This window comes from Sciurus carolinensis, chromosome X, assembly GCF_902686445.1.
Source record: "Sciurus carolinensis chromosome X, mSciCar1.2, whole genome shotgun sequence".
Classification (NCBI taxonomy): Eukaryota; Metazoa; Chordata; class Mammalia; order Rodentia; family Sciuridae; genus Sciurus; species Sciurus carolinensis.
In genome coordinates this window covers 51,658,344-51,684,292 of record NC_062232.1, presented here as the reverse complement: position 1 = coordinate 51,684,292, position 25,949 = coordinate 51,658,344, and the positions used below count along the sequence as shown (strand labels likewise).

At 37.0% G+C, this 25,949-nt stretch overlaps 1 protein-coding gene across 3 annotated transcripts in view; it reads left to right on the top strand.

Moving 5' to 3' along the window:
* Ophn1 (oligophrenin 1) overlaps positions 1–25,949 on the top strand; it is a 408,982-nt gene that overhangs the window by 228,494 nt on the left and 154,539 nt on the right. For all 3 annotated transcript variants that reach the window (XM_047536395.1, XM_047536396.1, XM_047536394.1), the window contains exons 11-15: positions 939–1,030; positions 5,694–5,772; positions 7,940–7,973; positions 8,528–8,590; positions 9,816–9,890. In XM_047536395.1, the coding sequence (XP_047392351.1) occupies positions 939–1,030; positions 5,694–5,772; positions 7,940–7,973; positions 8,528–8,590; positions 9,816–9,890 (343 nt within the window). The remainder of the gene's footprint in view (positions 1–938; positions 1,031–5,693; positions 5,773–7,939; positions 7,974–8,527; positions 8,591–9,815; positions 9,891–25,949) is intronic.

Sequence of the window (25,949 nt, the reverse complement as noted above, 5' to 3'; positions counted from 1 at the left end):
CTGAGATAAGACTCTAGATCTTAGATTCCTAATTCATTGCTGTTTCCACTATAGTAACTTAGGTTTCTTCAAGTAAATCATATTACCTCTCTGAACTTCACTTCTCTCAGATAGTTGTAGTGAAAAAAGCTGCTTTTAAGTTACCTAGCATAATATATGGCACATTGTAGATAACAAATGTTACTTCTCTTTTCTGTACCACACACACTCTGTATGTTGAAATGATTGAGGGACACTGAATAACATAGGACAGGAAAGATTTAGTCTATAGACATGGTAGGTTTCAGTGGTTTAAAAGCCCACAGACTAAGATGAGCTACACTATTCTGTACATATGGAATATCAAATGCCACATCAACAAATACATAAATTTGCTTCTTTCCTCTACTCTGCCCTACTTTTGGAGAAGTTACTTTTGTGATTTTTCTCATCCTGAAGAGGCTGGAGGTGGGGAACAGAAATGTTTTTCCTCCCTCCTCCATCTGCCACTTTAATAAAGATGTTTTTGCTCAACTTTCTCTCTGGCATTCTAAGGATGGCTTTAAAAACAACTTACCCTGTTGCAGCCTCCTTACACAGAGGCCTCATGAATTTTTTATTTTGTATACTTAATTCCATTTGGACAATCCATTTCTCCTACACTACCCTTAGGTGATGTACATTGAGCTTCCCATTTAATCCACCATGCTTGGGAAAGAGCGCTTATCTGCCCTGAGCATTTTCTCCTCATCTCAGCCATGCATTTTTGGAGCAGGGAGAAACCATCTGCCATCTTGATGCAAGTACTGTTCAAATGGACAAGGTTCTCAGTGAGTCTATACATGGCTCCTGCTGCCTTCACAGATGCCTTTCAAATGACACCAAGGAAGCTGCAGGGGGCAGGAGTTTTTTTTTTTTTTTTTTTTTTCAATTACCTGTTAATCCTTCTCTTATATCAGGGGCCCTTGGACTTAACCCTGAAATATTGCGTGAGAAGGAAGACAGAGTCTATCGACAAGAGGTTCTGTTTTGATATAGAAACGAATGAAAGGTAAGTTATACTAGTGAATTGGCAGTGTTGCCATGTGCCAGATGCTAAACCTGGGGAGGTCTTTTATTTTTCCTCTGTCATTCCTTGATGCAAATGAGCAAATGTGTATAAGAGAGTGTCATCTCAGCTTTTCAGTTTGCCCTTCACAGAGATCCCTGTTCAACCAGCCCACAGCTGTTGTCTCTGTACATGCTTTTGGGGCACATTTGCCTCACCTGTTTTAGGGAGAAAAAGTCTCTCCTGGGATTTAGTTTGCTGTCGCACATGTCGAAGTTCCACCTTTGGTGATGCTACAAAAAGCATAGGATGATCTTTGAAAAATCTCTTAATGTAACAAAAAATCTCTTAATGTAACAAAATTTGAGTGAGTTGGCATATATTGTTGTGGGAAGGCAGATGGGGTGGAGGGTGGAAAAATGATGTAGACTTTACTTTGAAGTTATTTATGTCAACTGTAATATTTACCATGTCAGCTATGCTTGCAAGCAATGGCATGCAAATTTGGGACTTTGGCTCCATTATTTCTCTCCAATGTCTTCTGTTTTCTACCTTGAACCTGAACAGATCTATTGGAGGAAAATTTGAAACCTTTCAATTTTAAAATGAAAGTATTTAACATTATTTTAGAAAGAATGCCTGCTTTGTGAGACTGATCGAAAATTGACTGAATAAACATGTTTCTACATTTTATTTTAATCTACTGTTTCTATATACTAGGCTCTGAGTAATAGAGTAGAATTTAGAAAAATGTTCAGTGTGCTGGGGGGGTCCTTGATGGGTGAGTTATAACATATAAACAAAAACATCAGCAACTGGAATCATAAAGATTAGACTAGGAGGTGAGGGCATTTTTCTTACCTGGGAATAAGTAACTACTAGTCTTATTTAAAAATCGGGATATTCTTATGGGACCTTCAGAATTTTGATTTATGGATCTATATGACTTCTTTGTTAAAAATGGATGACCCTAATCAGTATCACTGTGATAGTAAATATAGGTACCAGTTACCATGAGACTGTCCCTTATTTTCCTGACTGTCATGCCCAGTTATAAGGGGAAAATGATTACAGGTTCTCATTTCCCCTTATAAACCTGTATTATCTTTGTTTACATTGCATCAAAGTGCCTAGTGTTAAAATTGTCCTTGCCTATTTCCATTCTGAGTCCCTTTTCAGTTTAAATTCACAAGTTAAACTAATTAGAACAAATTTTAATAAAGGAAAAAAATCACAAACTACTTGCAAAGAATATCTCTGACACAAAGCAGTTTTACTTTGGCCCTAAGGTTAGGGGCTGAGACCAATTTTATTTTCTATTTCTTGTGCCTTGTGTTATGCATGGCTCATAATAGATATTACATTTGGTATTTATTTTTAAATATCTTTTCCCTTCCCCAGAATGCTGAGGAATTTTGAGACTAGAACCCAGGAATTGAAGTTCTGACTTGTCTGTGATATTGGTTTCCGTATATTGTGCACTTTAAAAATTCCCTCATTTAGTCCCCCAAACCTTATTTACAGGTGAGGAGACTGAGACCCAAATATTTAGCTGAATTGCCAAACCAAAACCACATAGTAAATGGAGAAGTTGACCTCAATCCCTGGTTTGTAGGTACCTAAACTCCATGCCTTTGTTATTTTGTGCCATTGTCTATCATAAACAGAAGGAACATGCTATGAGAGTGTTAGATATAAAAATTAAAAGGTGCTGAGGCACCTTTCTGCAAATGAAACTTTTTAAGGTGTTTGGCATCTACTTTCCTAGCTACTCAATCCCATGTAAGGAATAGAGTTATGCTTTCCAGCAGGCATCACATATCTCTGCTTATATTCCCCTTCCCTTCCTTTCCTTTCCTACTGGGAATTGAACCCAGGGGCACTCTGCCACTGAGCTACATCCCCAGCCCTTCTTTCTTTTTTTCTTTTGAGACAGGATCTCACTAAGTGGTGAGGCTGGCTTCAAACTTTTGATCCTCCTGCCTCATCCTCCTGAGTCACTGAGATTATAGGTATGCACCACTGTGCCCAGCAAGTCCCTTTTTCTATTTTAGGAAAAGAGGGTAAACTTTTAAAAACTTAGTGTTTTTTTTAACCAATATTTGAAGCCAAAGGATCATAGCACAGCAGAATGTGAAGGATCTTAATAATAGCAAAAATAGAAATAGCAACTGCTAACTTTTGCCAAGATTTCCTATGTGCCATGAACTGTTCTCAGCCCTTTAAGTGTATTTTCTTTAGTCCTCACTGCAGACACATAAAATAGGGGCTGCTGTTATCCTCAGCTCACAAAGGAAGACAAGGGGGAAGAAAAATTTTAAGCACCTTGGGTTACATGGCTACTCAAAAGGTGGAGTCTGGGGCTCTATTGCTGATACATCATATATGCCTTTTGGTTCCAGATGGAAGGGCAAACAATTTGTCTGAAGTCGTAAAGGTAAAAGTAGAGGATCCTGGATTAGAACTTAGTACTCTCTCTACTGTTATTCAGTTTGTATTAATATTGTTCTTTGAATTGTATCACCCAAGAATCTCCAAATGTTTCCAGAAAAGTCACTTATTTATTTTTTCAACCTCCGTATAAGGTCAAGAGGGGACAAATAATTTTCAAATTCCCAGGTAGGGATTCTGAATTCCAGGAGTGCTCTAGTATTGTATCTAATCTGCAGTTTTGCTTTTATGTCTGATGTTCATTTTCTTGTTCTCCTTCCTTTTGACTTTGGGATTCAGGTGGGTAATTATCTTTATAAAGAGCCTTACATTTTCAAGCCCCATAAGATATATCCGAAAGTATGGGTGTTTCTAAAAGAAAGGTGAACTCAGAAGAAACCTGTATCTAGAACCAAGCAAATTTTGATTTTCATTTGATTCTGCATTAAAGGTCATTTGACTTTTCATTTAAGGGGTGCTTTATGAAGTAAGACATGGAAGGGCCAGTAGAACAGGAATCTCATGACATCAACACTGGAAAGTAACTCCCTGATCATGTGTTCTAACACCCTTTACAGGTAAAGAAACAGAGGTCCAGAGAGACCAAGTGACTAGTCCAGGGTCTTTGAACTCTCTTGTCATTGCTCCTATGATTATTTTCCTCTGAGAGAAGTCCCATCTGATCATAAAAGAAGTGAGAAACAAGACAGAGACTGCAAGGAGACTTTATATCTGCAATAGTATGGCCAATCCCAAATTTTCAGTTTGGTCTTGGAAGGTTTAAAAAAATTCATGGAATATACACACCTGCAATATCTCTGGGTATAGATAATGCCTTAGTTCATTCATGCTGCTGTAACAAAATACTGGAGACTGGATAATATGTAAACAACAAATTTGTTTCTCACAATTCTAGAAACTGAAGTAAAAGATCAAATTGCTGGCAGGTTTGTGTCTGCTGAGGGCCAAATCTCTACTTCCAAGTTGGCACCTTGTTTCTGTGTTCTCTGGAGAGAAGAATTACTGTGTTCTCACAAGGTAGAAGGAATGGAAGGGAAGGAATCCATTCCATAAAGCCTTCTTTGCAGCTCCTAAACCCATCCATGAGGGTGGATACCTCCTCTTGGCCCCACCTGTCAATACCATCAAATCAGTGATTACCTTTCAACATGAATTGGGGAAGATATTAGAACATAGCAGTTAGTAAGTAAATAGAATATAATTGAGTTTGAAACCATCTTCCATGTAGGAGAGGCCTTATAGTATAGTGGTTGAGAATATGGTTGCTGGACCACACTTTCTGGGTTTAAATCTATTCTCTACCACTTATCTGCTTTGTGATTTTGGATAGCCTCTGTGCGCTTCCCTTTCCCCTTCCATGAAATAGAGATGATTACTGTAGTATCTGCTGCATGGAACTTGGTGCATGAATTAAATGAGTTAATACATGTAAAATACTTAGAACAGAACCTGGCACCTAGTAAGCATTCAATAAATATTAGTTGTTGTTATTAGTCATAAGATTGCCTGTCAGCCAAAAGGCCTCCTCCCTGTGACTTAGCCAGTCTTCATGTTGCTGAAATCTTTCCAATTGGAAATGCTTCTTGGACATCCGAGGTGACAGAAGGAGCAAAGTTCTTTCCCTTCGAATGACCTGTGGTGTGCATACTTACCTCGCAGAGTGTGGACCAAATAACCAACTTCCAAAGACAGGCAGAAAGATATTTACATTGGCTCAAGCACAATAGGGTCAATTTATATTTGCATTATGGTGAGGTATCTCATCATAATCTGCCTTTCTGTTTCTTTGCCCAACCTTGACATGGTACCACCACGATACCACCTCCCTCAGGGTCCTCAGAGTTACTGTTCTCTAAATATCCCATTATTGTTCTAGTAAAAAGGGGTTTTTCAGCTGGGCACATCTGTAGTACAAGCTACAGGGGAGATGAGGCAGGAGGACTGCAAGTTCAAGGACAACCTGGGCAACTTAGACCATGTTGCAAAACAAACATTTTAAAAAGGGCAGAGAATGTAGTTCAGTGGTGGAGTGCCTCTGGGTTCAATCCTCAATGCAGAAAAATCAATCAATCAGTCAATCACTTTTTGAAAACTTAGAATTCGGTAGAACCATGACTTGCCAGTGGGACATGTCCCAGGGAAGAGAGGGAACCTAGATCACAAGACTGCATTCCCTTAAGTGAATTTTGTTTTAAACTTGTCATTTTCCCCTCAGGCCAGGTACCATCACTCTGCAGGCCCTTTCAGAAGCTAACAGAAGGCTATGGATGGAAGCTATGGATGGGAAAGAACCTGTAAGTTGCCTTAGACACTGGGAAAACCTCAGCAACAAAGTCCAATGTACGAGTGCCCTCTAGTGGTATCAGTGGGTGTAAGACAATTAATATTTCAGTTTGAAAACATTAGAGCTGGAAGGAATTATGCCTTCCACATCTCTTTGTAAAGCAACATGAATTCCAGAGCGGACAGGGATCACCTTCTGAGAAGGCATCAGAGCTCCCTGTTCCAATGTTAGACTATATAGCTATGTATTCCTACAACACCTTAAGAAAGGATATTAAGCCTTTTTTCAAATTATAAAATTAATATAATTAATGCAAATAATTGTCATGGCTGTGAATAAGTATTTATTAATCACTTATTCAAAACAGTTGTTCTTCCTCCTTTTCACCCCTAGCTCAGCATATTCTCTTTCAGGGTTCAGCTAGTGCAGGAGATACAGTTGCAATCCCATGTCCCAGTATACTCCATTTAGAATACTCTTCTAAAGGCAGGTGAACAAATGATCTCTTAAAGAGTGTCAGTGATTATCCTAAAAAGACCAATATGAGCAGCCAGAAACCACTGAAGAGCATTCTTTCTTCAGTATCTTTGTAGTAGATTTCTTTTGCTGGCATATATGAAATAATATCAGCCTCCTGATGTTTGAATGACAAAAACCTGGATTTAGGTCCTGCTTCTACCATTAAATGGTTGTAACCATGAGTGAGTCATTTCACCTCTGTGACACTCAGTTTTCTTCTCTCCACTAAGAATGGCTTTAATGGATTTAGTAATTTTCACTCACAGGGTTGCTTTGAAAAATCAAATTAAAGCTGTTCTGTAAACTATAATGTGTTATACTAGGTATTTTTTTTTTTGTGGTGCTGGGGATCAAACTCAGGGCCTTGTGCTTGCAAGGCAAGCACTCTACCAGCTGAGCTATCTCCCTAGCCTGTTACACTAGATTGTACTGCTCCTCACTGATCTGAAGGATAGGTGCAAAACTACTGAAATTCAACAATATTTGAATACAGTCTAATATCCTTGCTTAAGTCAAAAACAAACCATGAGGGAAAATGCATTTCAGATTTTCTTTCTTTGTGTTCTCAGTGCCCTGGTGAATAAAGATGGATAACCAGATTCCTGATTGTGTTTATTACAACCAGGCATGTAGCAGGAGAGAAGTGTTGCTATTGGGACTACCATTCTGGAATAGGTCAGGGTCGAAACCTGATGCCTAGGATGTATAACCAATTAGAACAAATTTTTAAAAAATTAAAAAATAAATAAGGAGAGATTGTTAAAGAGGAGATGGCCTGTAAAGGACTTATTTCCTGAAGGCTCACATTGTGATACTGTTGCTAGCTTTCTAAACATCCCAGGTCACTGATCTTACTCATCATGTACATGACTTTGATTAAAGCATCAAAGATCAGGGCTTGAGGGAATATCTATTCCAACCCTGATCACTTTACTGATAGAAATTTTGCAATCTAGAGAATGGAAAGGGCATGCCAGAGATTTCCTAATGAGGTAGAGGTAGAACCAGTACTACTAGATTTCAAGAAGTAAGAATCTCCTTTCTGTGCTGTTATGTGGTTATCACAATACATATTTCAAGACATCTCAGAGAGGGCTGGGATTGTAGCTCAGTGGTAGAGCACTTGCCTAGCACATGTGAGGCACTGGATTCAATCCTCAGTACCACAAAATATAAATAAATGAAATAAAGGTATTGTATTAATCTATAACTAAGAAAATTTTAAAAGTCAAGAGAAATCTTGGTAAAAACATGGAGCTGTTTCAGATTGATGCTTGCCTTTCTAAAGAGAAACATCCATTAATTAGTCTTGGGGATGGAGTTTGGTATTGGAAAAATTTAAATTTTACCATTAATGGCCATTACTCAGGTATCCATGAAAAATCTTTGTATGTGTGTGTGTTCTCTAACTCCCTCATAAAAATGCTCCGTGCTTTATATAAGTAAATGTCTACAATGGATTGACTATTATTTCAGTTACAGTAATGAAATCAAGTGCAATGTTCAGGGATTTTGAAACTGATTTCTCAGGATCTGGGCAAAGATGATTCTGTTTAGTCCACTTTGCTTTTTGTTGCAGCCCCAGAGTCAATATTCACCCTGCTTACTTATAGTGATTCACAATAGCCATGACTCTTTCTGTTTCTCTTCTTTCATAGATCTACCACAGCCCCATAACGAAACAGGAAGAAAGTGAGTCATTCCAATTTCTGCTCTACTGACATTATAAACTTCAGGCTGTCCCAGTCTTAGTGAATGCTGTCATTAATGATATGTACTATTGATGCAACTCTGAATGTTGGATGCCTCTGTATAAAATGAAATTCAGCTCTGTTTAAAAAAATCATCTGTTGATTGAACTAAGGAAGTCACTACATTTAGTGTATGGTGAGGATAGTAGGGTGATGCAGAGAAAAAACATTATGTGTTTCTTGTTCTAGACACATGATAGAAATTATGTGCATTTCTGAGCTAACATTTCACATTTGAGATCACTTATACTTAATGCAGAACAAATTCAAAAGGCTAAATAATATTTTGTGTTATAGGAATTAAAACTCCAGACCTCCCATGAATAAAAGGATCTTTCCATTTAATGGTGATTGGAGATGAGCAAAAAACAAACAAACAAACAAAAAAACCCCTAGTTGTCTTACTGCTGTCCCTTAGCATGATCATTGAACATTAAATGTCTGATAGTTGTCCATTGCATAGGGTCTAACTCTACTTTCCTTTTCTTGAAACAGTGGAGCTGAATGAAGTGGGGTTCAAGTTTGTTAGGAAGTGTATCAATATCATTGAGACTAAAGGTAAGATCTGAACCACAGTCTTGACATTATTTAAATCATCGTCATTTTATCCCGGCATTATTTCTCTAAAGTAGCAATGAAATTATCTATTGGTCAGGACCCTTCTTAGGAATGACAACTATTAATAAACTTTATGCATTGGATACAATATGTATAATTTCAGCGAATTCTAAAGCAGTAGTATCCAGGCATATTTGCATAATTTGTAGTTTCCTATTTTTAAATAGAAATAATATCAAATGGTTTATAAAGTACTATTTTGAAATAGTACCTAGTACTCCTCAAGCAATGTTATGATGGTGTCATTGTAGATAAACAATAGTTCGATTTCTGCTCTAATATATATAATCCTAGCAACTTTGGAGGTTGAAGCAGGAGGAACACAAGCTTGAGACCTGCCTGGGCAACTTAGGGAGACTCTGTGTCATAATAAAAAAGAAAAAGGGTTGGCGATGTAGCTCAATGGTAGAGCACCCCTGGATTCAATCCTTAGTACCAAAGGAAAAGAAAATATACAAAGAAAGAAAGAAAGAAGGAAAAAGAAAACAGCAACAACAAAAACAAAGAGCAAACAAAATAGCAACAATAGCAACAAAATACCATATTGGTTGAAAAGTTGATGGGGGCCAAGCTAAACTCAGGCAAGTGTGGAATCGGCATGTGTCCTTGTTGATGATACTTGCTGGCTTCCCTCAGAAGATATTTAGAATGTAAGTAGGAGTAGAATATGAACCAAGCCTCTTTAAACTATGAAATATTGCTTCAGTTCTTTCTCAGTGCAGGGAATGACCTTTTGGTTCTTATATGCCATACTCCAGCCTCTTTCCTTTATAATGCTGCTTGAGAGCAACATGAGGGTTGATATTTCCTCCTTTTTTAGTAATCCCTAACTTATTTCCAACATGGTGACATGGTTCTCAGCTATATCCTACCACTCAGCTAAGCATGTGCTTCTGCTTACTATGTGGTGCTTCTATTTTCTATGTGGTGTATTGTTTTTTCTTTAGGTCAATGGGAACTTGGTACAATGCAAATGAAAATTTGGATGATTAAGAGATGCTTCAGAACTATTCCTGTTACAGGGGAGGGCTGGAGAATTTGAAGAGAGGAGGGAGACCTCCTCATATCTGAACTGACTCTTGCATACAAGTACTTCCTTTCTCTACCTTTGGGGAGTTGAAAGCTCTAATTATATAAATAAAACTGACCTTTTTTCTTTCCATAGGCATCAAGACAGAAGGCTTGTACCGCACTGTGGGTAGCAATATTCAGGTTCAGAAGCTGCTGAATGCCTTTTTTGGTAACAATTTTATTTTCACATTTATTATTGGGAGTAGTTGATATATTAGAAGCAAATGTTACTGGAAGAGTAAGGAAACATTGCTAAGGAAGGTTATAGAATAAATGTATATATATAAATATATAATATATATAACATATATATATATATATATATAGTTTTTCTTCAGATTATGCATACACACACGTATGCTTTTTGAGATGGTATTTTACTTTGTTGCCCAGCTGCTCACAACTCCTGGGCTCAAGTTATCCTCTTGCCTCAGCATTCAGAGTAGCTGGAACTTATTGGCATGGGCCACAGAATATTTTTTTAAATCATTTTCAAAGATAAAATATATGCCTATTTTGCTCACTGTGTCAGAGAAAGTCTTGTCTTAAAGAAATGGTTGTCATCTCTCCTTCACATCCCATTCTCGAGTCCTTCACAATCTGCTTTCTACCCTTACCACTCCTCCAGAACTCCTTGGCCATACTTAGCAGGTATCCATACCTGTCAAACCCAATGAGCACTCTTTAGTCTCTATTTTACTTGATCTCCTTGTTGACCACATTTTCCATTTTAAAAACTTTCTCCTTGATTTCCATGAGACAGCACTGACCTGATTCTAACATTTGTACTATTCCTTGTCAGTAGCTCTTAATGGATCCTTTTCTTTTTCTTAACTTTTAAATTTTGTATGGGTATTTCCCAGTGTTCTATATTATTTCCTGTTTACTTCTTTCTCTCTCCATTTTTCTATTCATTGATTTTTATCCTGGTTTTGGGTCAGATTTTTTTAAAAAAATATGTATCTATTTATCTTTATTGGATAATAGATGTCATGACTTATGGAGTGTCTTGATTTTGTTGATATAGTTAAATGAACATTAAATTTTGTTTTGCAGGCAATATTTGTAGAGCAACCTGATCATCCAAGGTTTCTTTTTAAGCCTTATTAAGTCAGATATAAAGTATCATTTTCTGGCATGTTTAGTCCTCCTAAGAAGGCCTTACTTCTCTTGTCTCTTCATTCCTACTGATTAGAGCCCAAACATCTCCCAAATTTGTGAATTCTGGGAATATTTCTTTTTTGTAATGGGGATTGAACCCAGGGACACTCAACCACTGAGCCACATTCCTCTTTAAATTTTATTTAGAGACAGGGTCTTGCTGAGTTGCTAAGGGCCTTGCTAAGTTGCTGAGGCTGGCTTTGAACTTTCTTCTTTCCTCAGCCTCCTGAGCCACTGGGATTACAGGCATGCACCACCATGCCTGGCTAATTCTGGAAATTTTTTAGCCTAAAATTTCCTGGTATTTTTTTTTTTTGTCCAGCCTGTACAGTTTCATCCTTGGCTTACTGTTCACTTGTGACTTTGTATTCAACTACTGATTCAAGAGAACCCATTGTTAAGTTTTTGTGTGTTCTTTCTCTACTCTGGTACTCTGGAAATTCTAGCTGTATCTGCCTCCAGAAACTTTGATCTTTGTCTCTTCAATTGAATAAGACTTCCACGCTCAGCGTGAGTTCTCACTCCCTCTGCTGTCATCCAAAGTGTTCTTTCAGGCAGTAAGCTGGGGTGATGGTAAGATATATCTTGTTTTACTTTCCTCAGAGTCATAGTCCTGTGCTATCTCTTGTTAAAAGACTGCAAATAGTTGCTTGATTGATATTGTCTGGTTTTCTAATTATTCCAACAGGAGGGCAAGTCTGGGACCAGTCATTCCACTGTGGCTGGGAGTGGAAATCCCCATGTGTGGTTTTACTAGCACCTGTGTGCTTACAACTCTCCCAAATCTCTATGTCAGACATCATCTCATGAGTTCTAACTAATGGGTCTAGTTGCCCACTGCACCTGGGATTCCCAACCATGGTTTCACCATGGTACATATCAGAATGATCAAATTTTATAGCATGCCATCCTAATCGTATCTGTATAGGACATTGGGTTAAATGGATCTGACTGAGACAGTAAACCCTAAAAGATAGGTAATCAGTGTTGGAATCATTGTACAAGCTCTCTCTGCATAGATGTCCCAGAGGTATCTGCATTTGATATCACCAAAACTAAACTCATTGTGTTTTTCTTTTTTTAATATATGTATTTTTAATTGTAGATTTACATAGTATCTTTATTTATTTATTTTTATGTGGTGCTGAGGATCGAACCCAATGCCTCACATGTGCGAGGCAAGTGCTCTGCCACTGAGCTTCAGCCCCAGCCCCTCATTGTGTTTTTCTTCTCCCTGAAGTCTACTCTTCTTCTTTTTGTGAGTGGTGGTAAGGTCAGTTTTCACATAGTGTTAGAGAACAAATTGATTGTGGAAAACTGCAGTTTGGATAAAGCACATGTTTTTTGCTCTTTTCTTTGATGCATGGTTTATCTCTCACAACCATACAGGCCTGACAGCCTACCCTATTAACATTTTAGGATGCTACGGCACCCAGCAATGGCAGCTGTAGTGATTTTGCATTACAGATTACATTATTAGTGTCTCAGTATCTGTTTTCCTTAATCATGTTCTATTCTTTACTTTAAAATTCAAGTTTCCTTATTCCTGGCCAATTTTCAATCCGAATCATTAGCTGAAGGACACTTTCTCATATGTAAAATAGCTGACAGGATAACTTAAGATATTGAGTCTCTGCAAAATGATTGAGCTTAGATCAACTGTTTAGAATTCTATTTCCATTACCCCACAACATTTTTCTACCTGGTGCATAATAAGCTAAAAGAAAATGCTATGCCTGGCATCCTACTGATTCTCTTCTGGGCTTTAATAGGATAAAAATGATTCTCCCAAATTGCCATCAGTACAAATTGAATCAGATATTAAAGAAAGTGGCAGGGTTGGCATATCACATCTATTCAAACTCGTAGGAATATTTGAAACATATTCTAGGAAGTTCTGGATATAATAATACAGTGTTATTTTCCTTATTTAGGTATAAAACTAATTATCCCAGATTCTTGACCTAAATCTAAGAATTTCCACATCTAGTGATGATTGTCATTCATTTGTTCTTTCATTCAGCCAGTGTTTAAGGGTCAGGCATCATACTCTGTGGAGTAAGCAGTGAATATATCACCTGTATTTCCCATCTTTGTGGTAATGTACATTCTGCAGAGAATACCGTCTCTTGGCGAGCTCACAATGTCTAATTATAGTTTCCTTTCTTGTAAATTTTATTTCCTGTTTTGTCTTCTGGGGTTTCTTGCTGGGATCCTTAAAATTGTCTTGTCTACACCCTCTGTCCCTGCTTTCCTAATTCATTCTCATGCCTGTAGGGGTTTGTTGCCTGAGTTGCATGGGGACCCAGCACAACTTATCCAGGAGGAAAATTATTCATTTCCTTTTGTGTCTCTACCATCTTTTTCCCTCTTCTTTCCTTATCTCTCATGCTCTGTGCTGGTCTAAAGGACACTTCTAGCTGTTAACCCAAAGTACCCACTATCTTCTTTCACCATGCCATCTCCTCTAACTGGGATTTCTTCTGTTGCTTACTAAAGCCTTTTTTCTTCTCCTACCAGAAAATTGAACTTTTTTTCATACTGGGGATTGAACCCAGAGGTACTTAACCACTGAGAAATATTTCCAGCCCCATCATTTTTTTTTATCCTTTTTCACTATGTTGTTCAGGTTGACTTTGAACTAGCAATCTTTCCACCTCTGACTCCCAAATTGCCCAGATTAGGAGTGTGCACCATCCTGCCCAGCATTCAACTTTGATCAGCATATTAAAACATATTAAAGATAGAAGCTAGGAAGTCCAGCTCCCTAATGATAAGGTGTTCTTTTTTTTTTTTGGTACCAGGGATTGAACCCAGGGGTGCTTTACCACTGAGTCTCATACCCAACCATTTTTATTTCTCATTTTTAGACAGGGTTTCACTAAGTTGCTTAAGACCTCGTTAAGTTGCTGAGACTGGCCTCAAATTTGTAATCCTCCTTCCTCAGCCTCCAGAGTTGCTGGGATTACAGGTGTGTGCCACTATGCCCAGCAACATATTCAAACTATATGAGTTCTTTGAAGGAGAAATACAGAGTTCCCTAGAAAATGAAACAGAAACATTCCACACTTCAGTTCAGGAACTTCAGGACTTGAAACCTATGCATTAGTTTTGAAAGGCACTCTAATAGGATCTTTAACTTTCAATACATATAGAAAACCTTTTACATCTAAAGCAGGTACCTATATTTTATGTATATGTGTATACATATATTTCATCAACCAGTTTTTCATATAGATTCAATGCATTAATTATAACTAAACTGCTATAGATGCTTTGATTATTGTCACATCATGTTTGCTTTGAACTAATACTACTTGAAGTACTAGTTCTTATTCCCCTTTATTTTTGAAACTCCAAAAACTTTTTGAATTACAATTTGTGATAGGAACATTTGTTCCTATCCTGTTCAGCTTCTAGAGGATGCCCACATACCTTGACTCCTTGTCCCCTTCTGGCAACATCAGGCCAAGTCTTCCTCATGCTACCATCTCTCAGGTATTCCCTTTTTTGTATTCTTCTCTCACTTTAAAGGGCTTTTATCATTACACTGATCGCATCAAAATTCTCTTAGCTCATTGTCATTTGATTAGCAATCTTCATTTATGTTTGGTACATGACCTAACATATAGGTTCTAGGTATAGGACTTTTACATCTTTAGGAGACCAGAAATCATTCTACCACATACATTATTCTATTTAGAATTTTGGGGTAGTTACCCTCTCATCTTCTTATGTGGATCCTGAGGTCATTTTTGGGTCCACAGTTTTGAGGTCTGTCATTAGATCTGTAAGCACTAGATATCCTAATTATTAACTGACCCACCTTTGTTTTTTGGGCATAGTTCATGTTTCATGTTCTCATTTCTTCAAGAGGAGTAGAAATAATTTCTTTTATTGACAGATGATGTTTTCTTTTTCACTCTCTGTTATGGACTGAATGTTCATATCCCTGATCCCTTCACCTAAATTTCTGAATTGAAATCTATACTCAACTGTGATGGGATTAGGAGGTGAGTCCTTTCAATAATAATTGGGATTAGTTGAGATCATAAGGGTAGAGTCCTCATAAATGGTATTAGTGCTTTTATAAGACTAGGCCAGAAAGCTCTTTTGTTCTGTTTCTACCATTTAAAAATAGAGTCAGTAGTATGCAACCTAGGAAAGGAACCTCACCAGAACTAACTATGCTGGCACCATGATCCTGCACTTTCAGCTTCTAGAACTGTCAGATATAAATTTCTGTTATTTATAAGGAACTCAGTTTATTGTAGTTTGTTATAGCAGTCTGAACTACCACTACAAGTTGTTCAGTTTTGAACCACCTCTCCAAGCTCTTTGCCAGCCAGAATATTATTTGCACTGTGCTCTGGAGGAACTTGCTGTCCATTTCATATATTGTCTCCATTCCTACGTCCTCTTTTATAACCATTAAATTACTTTTTACTGTGATATTATAAAAATGCTATAGCTAGTCCTAAACCAGTTTCTTTATGTAATAAGATTATCAACTTGTTTTAGTCAGCTTCTTTGTTGCTGTGACCAAAAGGCCTGTCAAGAAATATTTTAGAGGAGGAAAAGTTTGTTTAGGAGCTTGTGGTTTCAGCAGTTTCAGTTCATAGATAGCTGGTTCCATTCCTCTGGGCCCAAGGTGAGGCAGAACATCATGGCAGAAAAGTGTGTTAGAGGAAAGTGGCTTAGGACATGGCACCTGGAAAGAAAGGGAGAGGAGGGGAGGGAAGAAGGGAGGGAAGGAGCAGGGATGAGAGAGAGTGGGGGAGGGGGAAGGGAGGGAGGGAGGGGAAGAGATCCAGCACAGGGAAAAAATATGTATCCTGTTTTGTCACCTTTTTTGCCACTGTGACCAAAAAAACCTGACAAGAGAAATTAGAGAAGGAAAAGTTTATTTTAGGGCTCAAGGTTTCAGAGATATAAGTTTATAGCTGGATGACTTCATTCCTTGGAGCCTGAGAAGATGCAGAACATCATGAAGGAAAGCAGTTGGGGATATGGAAAACAGAGAGAGAGCTCTACTCAACAAGAACAAAATATTAACCCCAAAGTCATGTCCCCAGGGACCCACCTCCTCAGGCCACACCATATCTGCCTGCTGTCACCATCCACTTAATTCCTATCAGGGCATTGATGCACTGATTAGGTTCAGGTCTCATAACACAATCATTTCACCTCTAAACTTTCTTGCATTATCTCACACATGAGCTTTTGAGGGGCACCTCATGTCTGAATCATAACACTACCTGAAATGGATTTTGGACCTAGAACAACCAATATGCCCTTTTAATTTCTCTTTCTCTTGATAATCTTAGGATCCCCCAAAATTTTGTTTTGAGCCATTTTGGAGAGATGGCATATGCCTGAGCATCTGTATGTGCCAGACAACGGGAGAGGTTATAGAGAAACAATAGTGAAGCAGGTAGACAGGATCCCTGCCCTCCTGGAGCTTAGAGTCTAGCAGCAACTCTAACTTATGGATAGTCATAGCTCCTCCCCATAATAAACCAGGAATATCTCAGATGTAGGATCTTGTTGATCTCCACTTGTATAAGGATGTAAAAAAATAGAGACAACTGGAAAAGAGAAGCTGGTTTTCCTCCTGGAAAAAGTGCCTATTTCTTGAACGAAGATCTTTTACAGTATTGATATTAAAGCATATATGAAAAACATATTAATTTTGGGATGATATAAGTCTTTTCATGACTCTGCCTGAACTCTATGGGTTCTCATTTTCTTCTGGGTTTTATTGCTTATTTTATGTCTTGGCTTATTTACCCCATTCTTCTTTTCCTTAGACTTACATGCCAGCATTCCTCATCTCATTTATTGTTTCTCACACTGTTTATTGAATGCCTTTTATATGCTAGACACAGGTGTTTATGGCTGCTATTTATCTCTTTTTACTTTTGTTTTTTTCCCTCTCATCCTTCACACATCTCCCTTGTTGCCTGTTCTAACACACTTATCCTGTGACTATTGATTTACTTCCATGAGATCTCTCCATTTGCACACATGGGAACTCTTCCAGATACAAGTAGCTAATCAATGTGATCAGAAATGTAAGACCACTATTCCCTAAATAACTGCTAACTGGAATGTTGCATTTGTTGAATTCCCAAGTAGATAGTATATGCTCTAGCATTTCTCTGTTCATTTTTCTTAACTAGTTGCTAGTATTTCTAGGAATCTAATATTCAGAAAAGTGGTTGAGTCATAGAAAATAATTTTGCAATGAGAGTAGGCTTTAATTGTTGATGATATCTCAAAGCCACAAAATTTATGGCATGCAATTTATGGCACAGAACTTATGACCACAGTGCAATCCAGCTGTGTTCATATATTATATATCCACATATTTCCTAAGTATTCCCTGACGCCATCCAGCGGAGTCAATTTGGTGCAGGGGACAAAAGAGTAGCGAGGCTCTTGAATTTGGAACTGTTTATTGATGAATCAGGAAACCCAGGAACTGCAACCTCGAACCTGGAACCTCCAACCTCGAACCTGGGGCCTCGAACCTCGAACCCCGGCGTTCGAGGAGAGCCGGCCTATCTCCCCTCCAGGAGGTGAAGGGTAGGGCTGATGCCAATTATGCAAAGATTAGGGGAGGAGCTAGCTGCCCAATCATGGTAAAGGTCAAAACGAGCAGGCACGATCAGGAGCACTCGGGAACACCTGTGCACGCATTGTGTGCGTGTGGACTTAATTGGATACGGCCAATGACAAATCACCTGGGTGTGCTTATGTTAATCAACCTCCTCACCACCGATGGGATCAAAGCAACCTCTGGCTGGCTGCCAGGTGCCATCCCGGCGCAGTCTGCATGGCATAGCCCCCAACAATTCCCAATAATGGCACAAGTAATAATGGCCAATTACTTGTAGTAGGGTTCCATATACTTTTTCATGTAAAGCCAAAGCAAAATTTAGAAACCAACAAAATTTATTGAATAAAAATTTTCAGTGAGTCCCACTGCAGTGTGAGCATACATTCTAAATTGATTATGGGTTGATGAGGCTATATATACCTTCCTTCACAATTTTTTATACCATAGTAGGTATATCTACCAAATACTGTAGAATACCATAATGATAACAAATAAAATCATGATTGGAAACATGAATGTCACAAGCAATGGAAAACCTTAAAAATAAGGATCTCTGTGCTTCAGAATTAAAGCATAGCAATAAATGTTTCACTCTTTTGTATTAACTCCAGTTTCAAACACATTGTTTGTGTGGTACTAGGCATGGAACTCAGAGCCTCATTCATACTAGGCAAGTGCTCCGCCACTGAACTACATCACCAGCTTCCTTAAATACAATTTTTGTTGTTGTGTTGCTCTTAACACTTATAGGTATATTGTTTTTTGTTCTGTATCTCTCACAGGAGAATGTTTATTTCTTTCTCAATTAAAAAAATCTATTCCATACATGGTTAGACATCTTGCTGTAGTACAAAATTCCTACCATATATATAGTTCCACAAAATACAGCTGCTGTGAATCTCTACAAGTACTACCAAGTTACCTAACTGACATGTAATTAATACTTAGGAATAACAGAGAATAAAGAGCAAGTCAATAGTATTTCCATATGGGAAGCCTGAATTCTCAAAAATCCATAAATCCCAATCAGATGTGATTCTTCATTTAAATCACGTAGCAAAGAATGGACAGAATAAAACTGCTCCTTTTCTCTGTTAGAGGACATCTCTTATTTGTTCTTCCTAGTACCTTTTCTTTTCCAAAGTGCTATCTTTTTACTTGGTGGATAATCACTCCCACATTTCCTGAAAGGTAATCTTACCAGGTTAGTTCAGTGTTTATCATTCTTCCATCCCATTTATCTTTCTGATTCATTCTCTTTTAGATCATGATGTGGTTTCCCTTTAGTGGGGAAATTGCCTTCTCAGAAAAAGCAAAAGAACAACAATGTCCTATCTAAATTTATCTGTACTATCAAATTTATGCTTACATATCATAAGTTTTTAGGTGGCATGGATTCCTGTAACAAAAGACAGATTAATAAAAAAAAAACAGAAGTCTAAAACACACACACACAGACACACACACACTCACACATCTTCATGGTTAACCTTTGTTCTTTCTGGTAGATAGAGGGTATTGAAGCCTTTTGTCTGTAAATCTATGTCCTGTGTTCAGGCACATAGTCGGAGGACAGAGACCTTTCCTGCATCCACTTCTTCATTGTCTTCAGTTCCACAATCCTTCACATTTTGAGTGACATATTCTTGTCTCTCATAGCACTGTATCTTCTGAAGCCAAAGTTATTATACAGTTTACCTCCTCTTCTCCAAAGTTTCTCTAGTTTGTACTGTTTTATTATTGTGAATTTCCCATTGTGATATAATATTTCTGAGTTTATCTGTTTGGCCTCACAGATCATCTTAAGGAGAAAACCTGTTTCTTAATCTTGGTTGAGAATCATGTTTATATGATCACATTCAGAATTTACAGAATCTTAACATAGAGGAATATGACTGTGGGCTATTATACTCTCCATTTCCCTTGAAATTCTTAGAAATATCTGAAATTTGAGACAGGAAATATTACCACTCAATTATTTGATCAATATTTAAAAATATAGATAAACAGAAGGATCAGGAAAGGCTTTTAGACAGGGCTTCTGTTTTCAACATCAACTTCTGTCCTTTGAAGGTAGCGGCTAGGTCAGTCCATTAGATAATCTACTGTACAGAATGAACTGGGTGCTAGCATCTCAGTATAACTTTTGAATATCAACTATTTTTACCTTCTAGATTTCTGAAAAGCCCAAAGGATTAGGTTTCTTTTCCTTGTTTCTAATGTGTTTGCTACCTGAGTCCTAGGCCAGAGGCCTGCCCCTGGGAATCTAACAAATCAGGTCTGACCACTTGTTCCAAAACCAAACAGAAAAGGTAGAGGTGAAAAGCATGAAAGGAACTTTAATAAGTGTGGCTATTCTGAGAAGATAAGGGGACCCACCCTTACCTTCACCCTTTACCCTTTCTTCCAGAACCTGATGATAACCTCGAGATATTATAGAAAGGGCACTGAGGGAAGGGGTTTGGGGTTTGCCTATCTGGAAGCTTTCGAAAGGTTACAAAGAGTGTGACCTTTATCAGGTGTGGTCTGGTTCATCATGATGTCAGGATTGCTGAGATGGGGCCTTGTGGCATGAGAAAGTTGCTGTTGCCTTGTGGGTCGCTTGGATTCATCATAAACTGTTTCTTGCTCATATGTGTTGTTCCTGGAAGCCAAGGTGACTGAGAGCAAAGGAAACAGATGCAAAATGGTGGCAGGGATGCCAAGTCTTTAATCCTGCTTTTAGCCACCCGTTGGACATTTTTAAGCAAAAGCAATGAATCTTTTTATTTCAATCTCTCAGTCTTGAGGGAATTATGGTGTCATTCAATCTGTTTTTATAGGTTACTTGATCCAGTGCTACACTAGTTTTTTAAATAATGAATGAAGCTGATAAGTGAAAAGGGTTAGATGTTTAATCCTAAAAGTATAAATACCATTATAAGTTATAAAGCAGAATACAAAAGGGAGTCAAATTCTGAAGATATTCAATTAAATAAATCAAGAAAGTGGTTCTTTCTCCTTTTGAATAGCTCCATGAGTGTGGACTACTAAAAAACATATATGGATTCAGAAAAATATAGTTATGTTTTTATTTCTGTCTAAATATATGACCTTTGTCTAAGTTATGTGTTCAGCCTTCTTTGCAGAAGTGCCTAGAGGAAAGGCATTGGTGTCGGCAATCATGTGTAAAAAATCCTTAACCATAACTTGTAAACTTTACTGCCTTTTGGTAAGACTGATACAAGTTCACATCTTGAGTTACATTTAAAAGGGTCACTGTCTTTCCCTTTTAATTGTCAATGCATGACTATTCTTTGGCTTTTCTTCATCCTCATATTAATACATTTGTCTCTAGTTATACTTCCCTGCTGGGTGTTCAAGACCAAATAAGTGACCCATATTTTCACCCAGAGTCAACCTTTTTCCTTCCTAGTATTAAGGTCAGCTGAGGTTCCTCAGCCTTTTCCCACTATCAATTACACCTGCTGGGATACTTCAGGGTCTTCATGATGGTTAGGCTTCTCTTGGAAGTTTGGGGAGACTCCCCTCTCCATTGAGCCTGCTTTTTACATAATATGTATTGGATGTCTGCTAATCTCTGGCATCTTTACACTGTTCCTGATTGGAAGTGGGGGTGACTCTCCAGAATTTGAGCAACCTTTTAGAAGGGTTCCTTCAAGAACTGGATCCTGCTGACCTTGGAGGGAATGGACCAAAATATTGACTGTTTGCTTAGACATTTTATTTTATGATTGTGACCTCTAAGTCTCAGTCGTTGAACACAGAGGAGGCCAAGTGCCACCAGTCTTAAAGTGGGAGCAGAGGGTCCTAATTTTAACTTTTATAATTTTATTGTTACCCCTTCCATTGAATTGGGGTCAGCATAATATTGTGAGTCAGTGTCATATCCTATCTGCCCGGCATGATGACTGTCATCTCAAAATGCAGCTCAGTTTATTCTGATATAGTTTATACTTCTGCAGAATGCTAATAGGCAACAGTTACAAAGTTTTACAAAGAAAATATGAAACAAAATTAACAAGAGTAAAAACATACTTTGTTGGTTTAATAGTTCTGAACCAAGAATTATAATTTTAAATAATAACACTAATGTACCTTTGATATTTGTTTAGCCTGTACAAAAACCCATAAATAATTTGTCAACTCAATTACACATAAAATGTTTTACAAGTTCTATTTATTTTTAAAACCCTTTTATAACCACTCAAACCTTAAATGGACTTAATTTTAGCCTACTTTGGGGGCCATCCTAAAATGGAGCAGGGCAAGAGGCAGAGCCTTACCCCAGGTGAGACAGGCCTTTTGACAAATCTTAGCTAAAGTTTCTGTATTTAAAGCTAATCTTTGTCGGCTTCCTGAATATTATTCTGTTTAGAAGTGTAGGTAAACAAAGTTCTGAATCTATTTGAGAATCAGTGAACTTAGTAACATTGCATCTGAAACATGAATCGAACAGAAAGGCTGAGAAGAGCCATTAATTTCTTTTCTTTGTGGAAAATGTTGAAAAATAGATTCATGTTCTATGTTACCACCCTTTAAATCAATCAGGCTCTCCAACCCCAATGTAAACAATAACATAATTCTCCAAAAAACTTACTGATAACAGTTTAATTTTACCTAATTATGGAATAATTAGATGGCATAAATAAATTTTCCTTTAATTTTGTATTTAAACAATTAATTGACTGTTTTAAAAATGAAGTAGAACAAATGAAGTCATTTACAGATATAGCCCCTGTGTGATCCATCTTTTTATTGATCAAAGTGGCTCAGTTTGGAATGCTAATCATTTGGCCGCATCTAATTATCTTTGTTCAGAGATGACAGCCATAATTCAATTAGGAGAATACAAACATAAACTGAAGAAAAGGCCATCTCTGCTAACGATTTTAATTTGGAGAGCACCAGAAAGTGTTTTTCTGAGGCTTGCCTTTTAGGAGACTTGTGTAATTGGGGAACATTAAAGTATTTAACATTACAAAGAAGCCAGTGATAATTAGCACCACAGTTACACAAATTCATACACACACACTTTTGTATACTTTACATATACTTTGAAATATATTATTATATATTAACATTCCTGCATATATTATATATATCAACTTACTCTTCATGCAAAATTAATTATTCATGACTCAGTAGGATAGCTATAATATTGTTGCTTTGCCTTTAATAGGTATGCATAGGTTAGCAGCACCAACAAAATCAAATGATAACTTTATATCTCTTGTGAGTTTAGGAAATAGTGCTAAGAGCCACAGATAGATATATTGCCTGATAGAAAAGTGCATCTCATAGATACAGTAACAAAATGTTTCATATTATATGATGAAGAGAATTTTCCAGTAACCTAGCATATATTAAACCCTTATACCTTCAATTTTACATATTTTTATATAACATTTAGACAACTCTTATATAATTGCATATTAACACTCAGATGTATACACGTCTCTAGTCACAGATACATAGGGTATCAAATACATCATGACATTTTAAAATTAGAGTTGTTTATTTGATTAGATTTATAAATCATTTAAAAGACTTAAATATATGGATATTTAAAAATCCCTAATTCTTTTAAGACTTAGTTTCCCTAAATGATGAAAACCTAATAGATAAAAGAAATTAACTTTACAAAATATAAAATCTTTGTTCTTTAAGCCACTTTGCTATAAATGTTATTAAGAACACATCAGTGTTCTATGAAAATCTTATTGCTTTAAACATGAAGAATTAGATTCTAGTTTTATATTATTAGTGCACTAAATTTTGACCTTAGAAAAACCCTTAAATAATTGTAACCGACTGTGTTAATTCTAGCGAACTTAATCACACATAACAATTTCCTAAGATTTAACTTCAATAAACCTTCTGAGACTTACTTAGACACTCCACAGCTGATTTATATCATTAGTTTTGTCTTCTTTTTCCCATCTTGAATGTTAACATGAAAATCGTACTTTAATACAAAATCCTTTCTCATCCAAAAACTTTCCCCCAGAATACATACTCATTATCTTCTTATATTTATTTCTCTCACTTGATTCTTTTTTACTTTTTTTCTTAAGTTCATAATGATCCTTACAAAATGTCTGAATTTAGACAAACCACTTCTTTTCTAATGAGATAAAATACTTTATATTTTTAACATTTAAATCAAGACACACTTTAATTTTTTTTGTTTGATACCAGAGATTGAACCCACAGGTGTACAACCACCAAGTCTCATCCCCAGCCTGTTTATTTTTTATTTTGAGACAGAGTCTGGCAGGTTTGCAAACTTGGCTCTGAACTTGAGATTCTCCTGTCTCATCCTCCTGAGCTGCTGTGATTATAGGAAAATGCCACTGCACCTGGCTAATGTTTGTATTCTTTTGCAAATAGAATTAACATGGTAATCATAATTTTTTAAATATTGGTGATCTGGATTTTTAGTTAAAACTCAGAAATAAAACAATCTTAAACTGTTTATCCATATACCAACAAGTTGTTAAAACATGTTTATTAATAGACCCAAATGTATAGATATAAACATATATAGAAATAAATGAAATGCATATATATATATATAAAGAGAGAGAGAGAGACTTATAGAAATTAAGAAGCCAAGAGTACTTTATTTTATATTTAGGAATTGATGTTTCAGTATTTTAATTTACAGTGATTCAAATATTTTCTCTAACATATACATTTGTAAATGTTTATCCCTTCTATATCTACAAGTTGACCAATTTTAACAACTGTTTTTAGATTTTTCATGAAGACCTAGACATCTAAGAAACATAGTTAACATTTTTATTTGTAATTATTATTTCCAAAGAAAAACCCTAAAAGCACTGATGTTGTATTCTAAACATCATTACAGAAGTAAATACTGTCCTGATTGACTACTAACTATTTTAGTTAGCTTTTTTGTTGCTGTGACCAATATACCTGGCAAGAACAATTTTAAGGAGGAAAAGTTTATTTGGGGGTTCACAGATTTAGTGGTCTCATTCCATAGATGGTCAGCTCCACTTCAGGGCCCTGAAGTGAGGCAGAACATCATGGCAGAACGGTGTGGCAAAGGAAAACAGCAGTGGTCTTGGTTCCAGGAAGCAGAGAGAGAAAGAGAGAGAGAGAGCTCTTTCGGATTAACAGAATAAATACCTTAAAGGCATGACCCCAGTGACCCACCTCCTCCAGCAACACCCTACCTACCTATAGTTATCACTCAATTAATCCCTATTAGGGGATTAATGCACTGATGATGTTTAAACCTCTCATAACTCAATTACTTCACCTCTAAACTTTCTTGCATTGTCTAACACATGATCTTTTGGGAGACACCTAATAAATAAATCATAATGGTAACCTAGGCAAAAAATGTGTTTTTATTTCTAAAGACAACTTCAATTACTTTTTGTTTTGATTCATTGTACACAAATGGGGTACAACTTTCATTTCTCTGTCTGAACACAAAGTAGAGTCACACCATTTGCACAATCATACATGTACTCAGGGTATGATGTTTGTCTCATTCTATTAATTTTTCTTCCCCACAACCCCTCCCCATGCCTCATTTTTCTCTATACAATCCATCCTTCCTCCATTCTTGGCTCCCCCCACCTCCTGTTATGTATCATCATCCACTTATCAGAGAAATCATTCAGCCTTTAGTTTTTTGGGATTGGCTTATTTCACTTAGCATGATATACTCCAGCTCCATCCATTTACTGGCAAATGCCATAATTTCATTCTTCTTAAGGCTGAATAATATTCCATTGTGTATATATACCACAGTTTCTTTATCCATTCATCTATTGAAGGGCGTCTAGGTTGGTTCAACAATCTAGCTAATGTGAATTGAGCTGCTATAAACTTTGATATGGCTTCATCACTGTAATATGCTGATTTTGAGTCCATTGGAGTGGGATAGCTGGGTCAAATGGTGGTTCCATTTCAAGTTTTCTAAGGAATCTCCATTATGCTTTCCAGAGTGGCTGCACCAATTTGCAATGCCACCAGCAGTGTATGAGTGTACCTTTTCCCCCACATCTTCACCAACACCTATTGTTGCTCTTATTCTTGATAATCACCATTCTAATTGGGGTGAGATGAAATATTAGGGTAGTTTTGATTTGCATTTCTCTTATTACAGGAGATGTGGAACCTTTTTTGTTTACTTAGTTTTTTTTTTATTATTATATGGTGCTGGGGATCAAACCCAGTGCGTCAGGTGTGCTAGGTGAGCACTCTACCACTGAGCCACAACCCCAGCCCGAACCTTTTTTGATATATCTGTTGATTACTCATAGATCTTCTTCTGTGAAGTGTCTATTCATTTCCTTAGCCCATTTATTGATTGGGTTATTTGTATTCTTGGTGTAAAGTTTTTTGAGTTCTTTATAGATTCTGGAGATTAGTGCTCTATCTGAAGTGTGTGTGGCAATGATT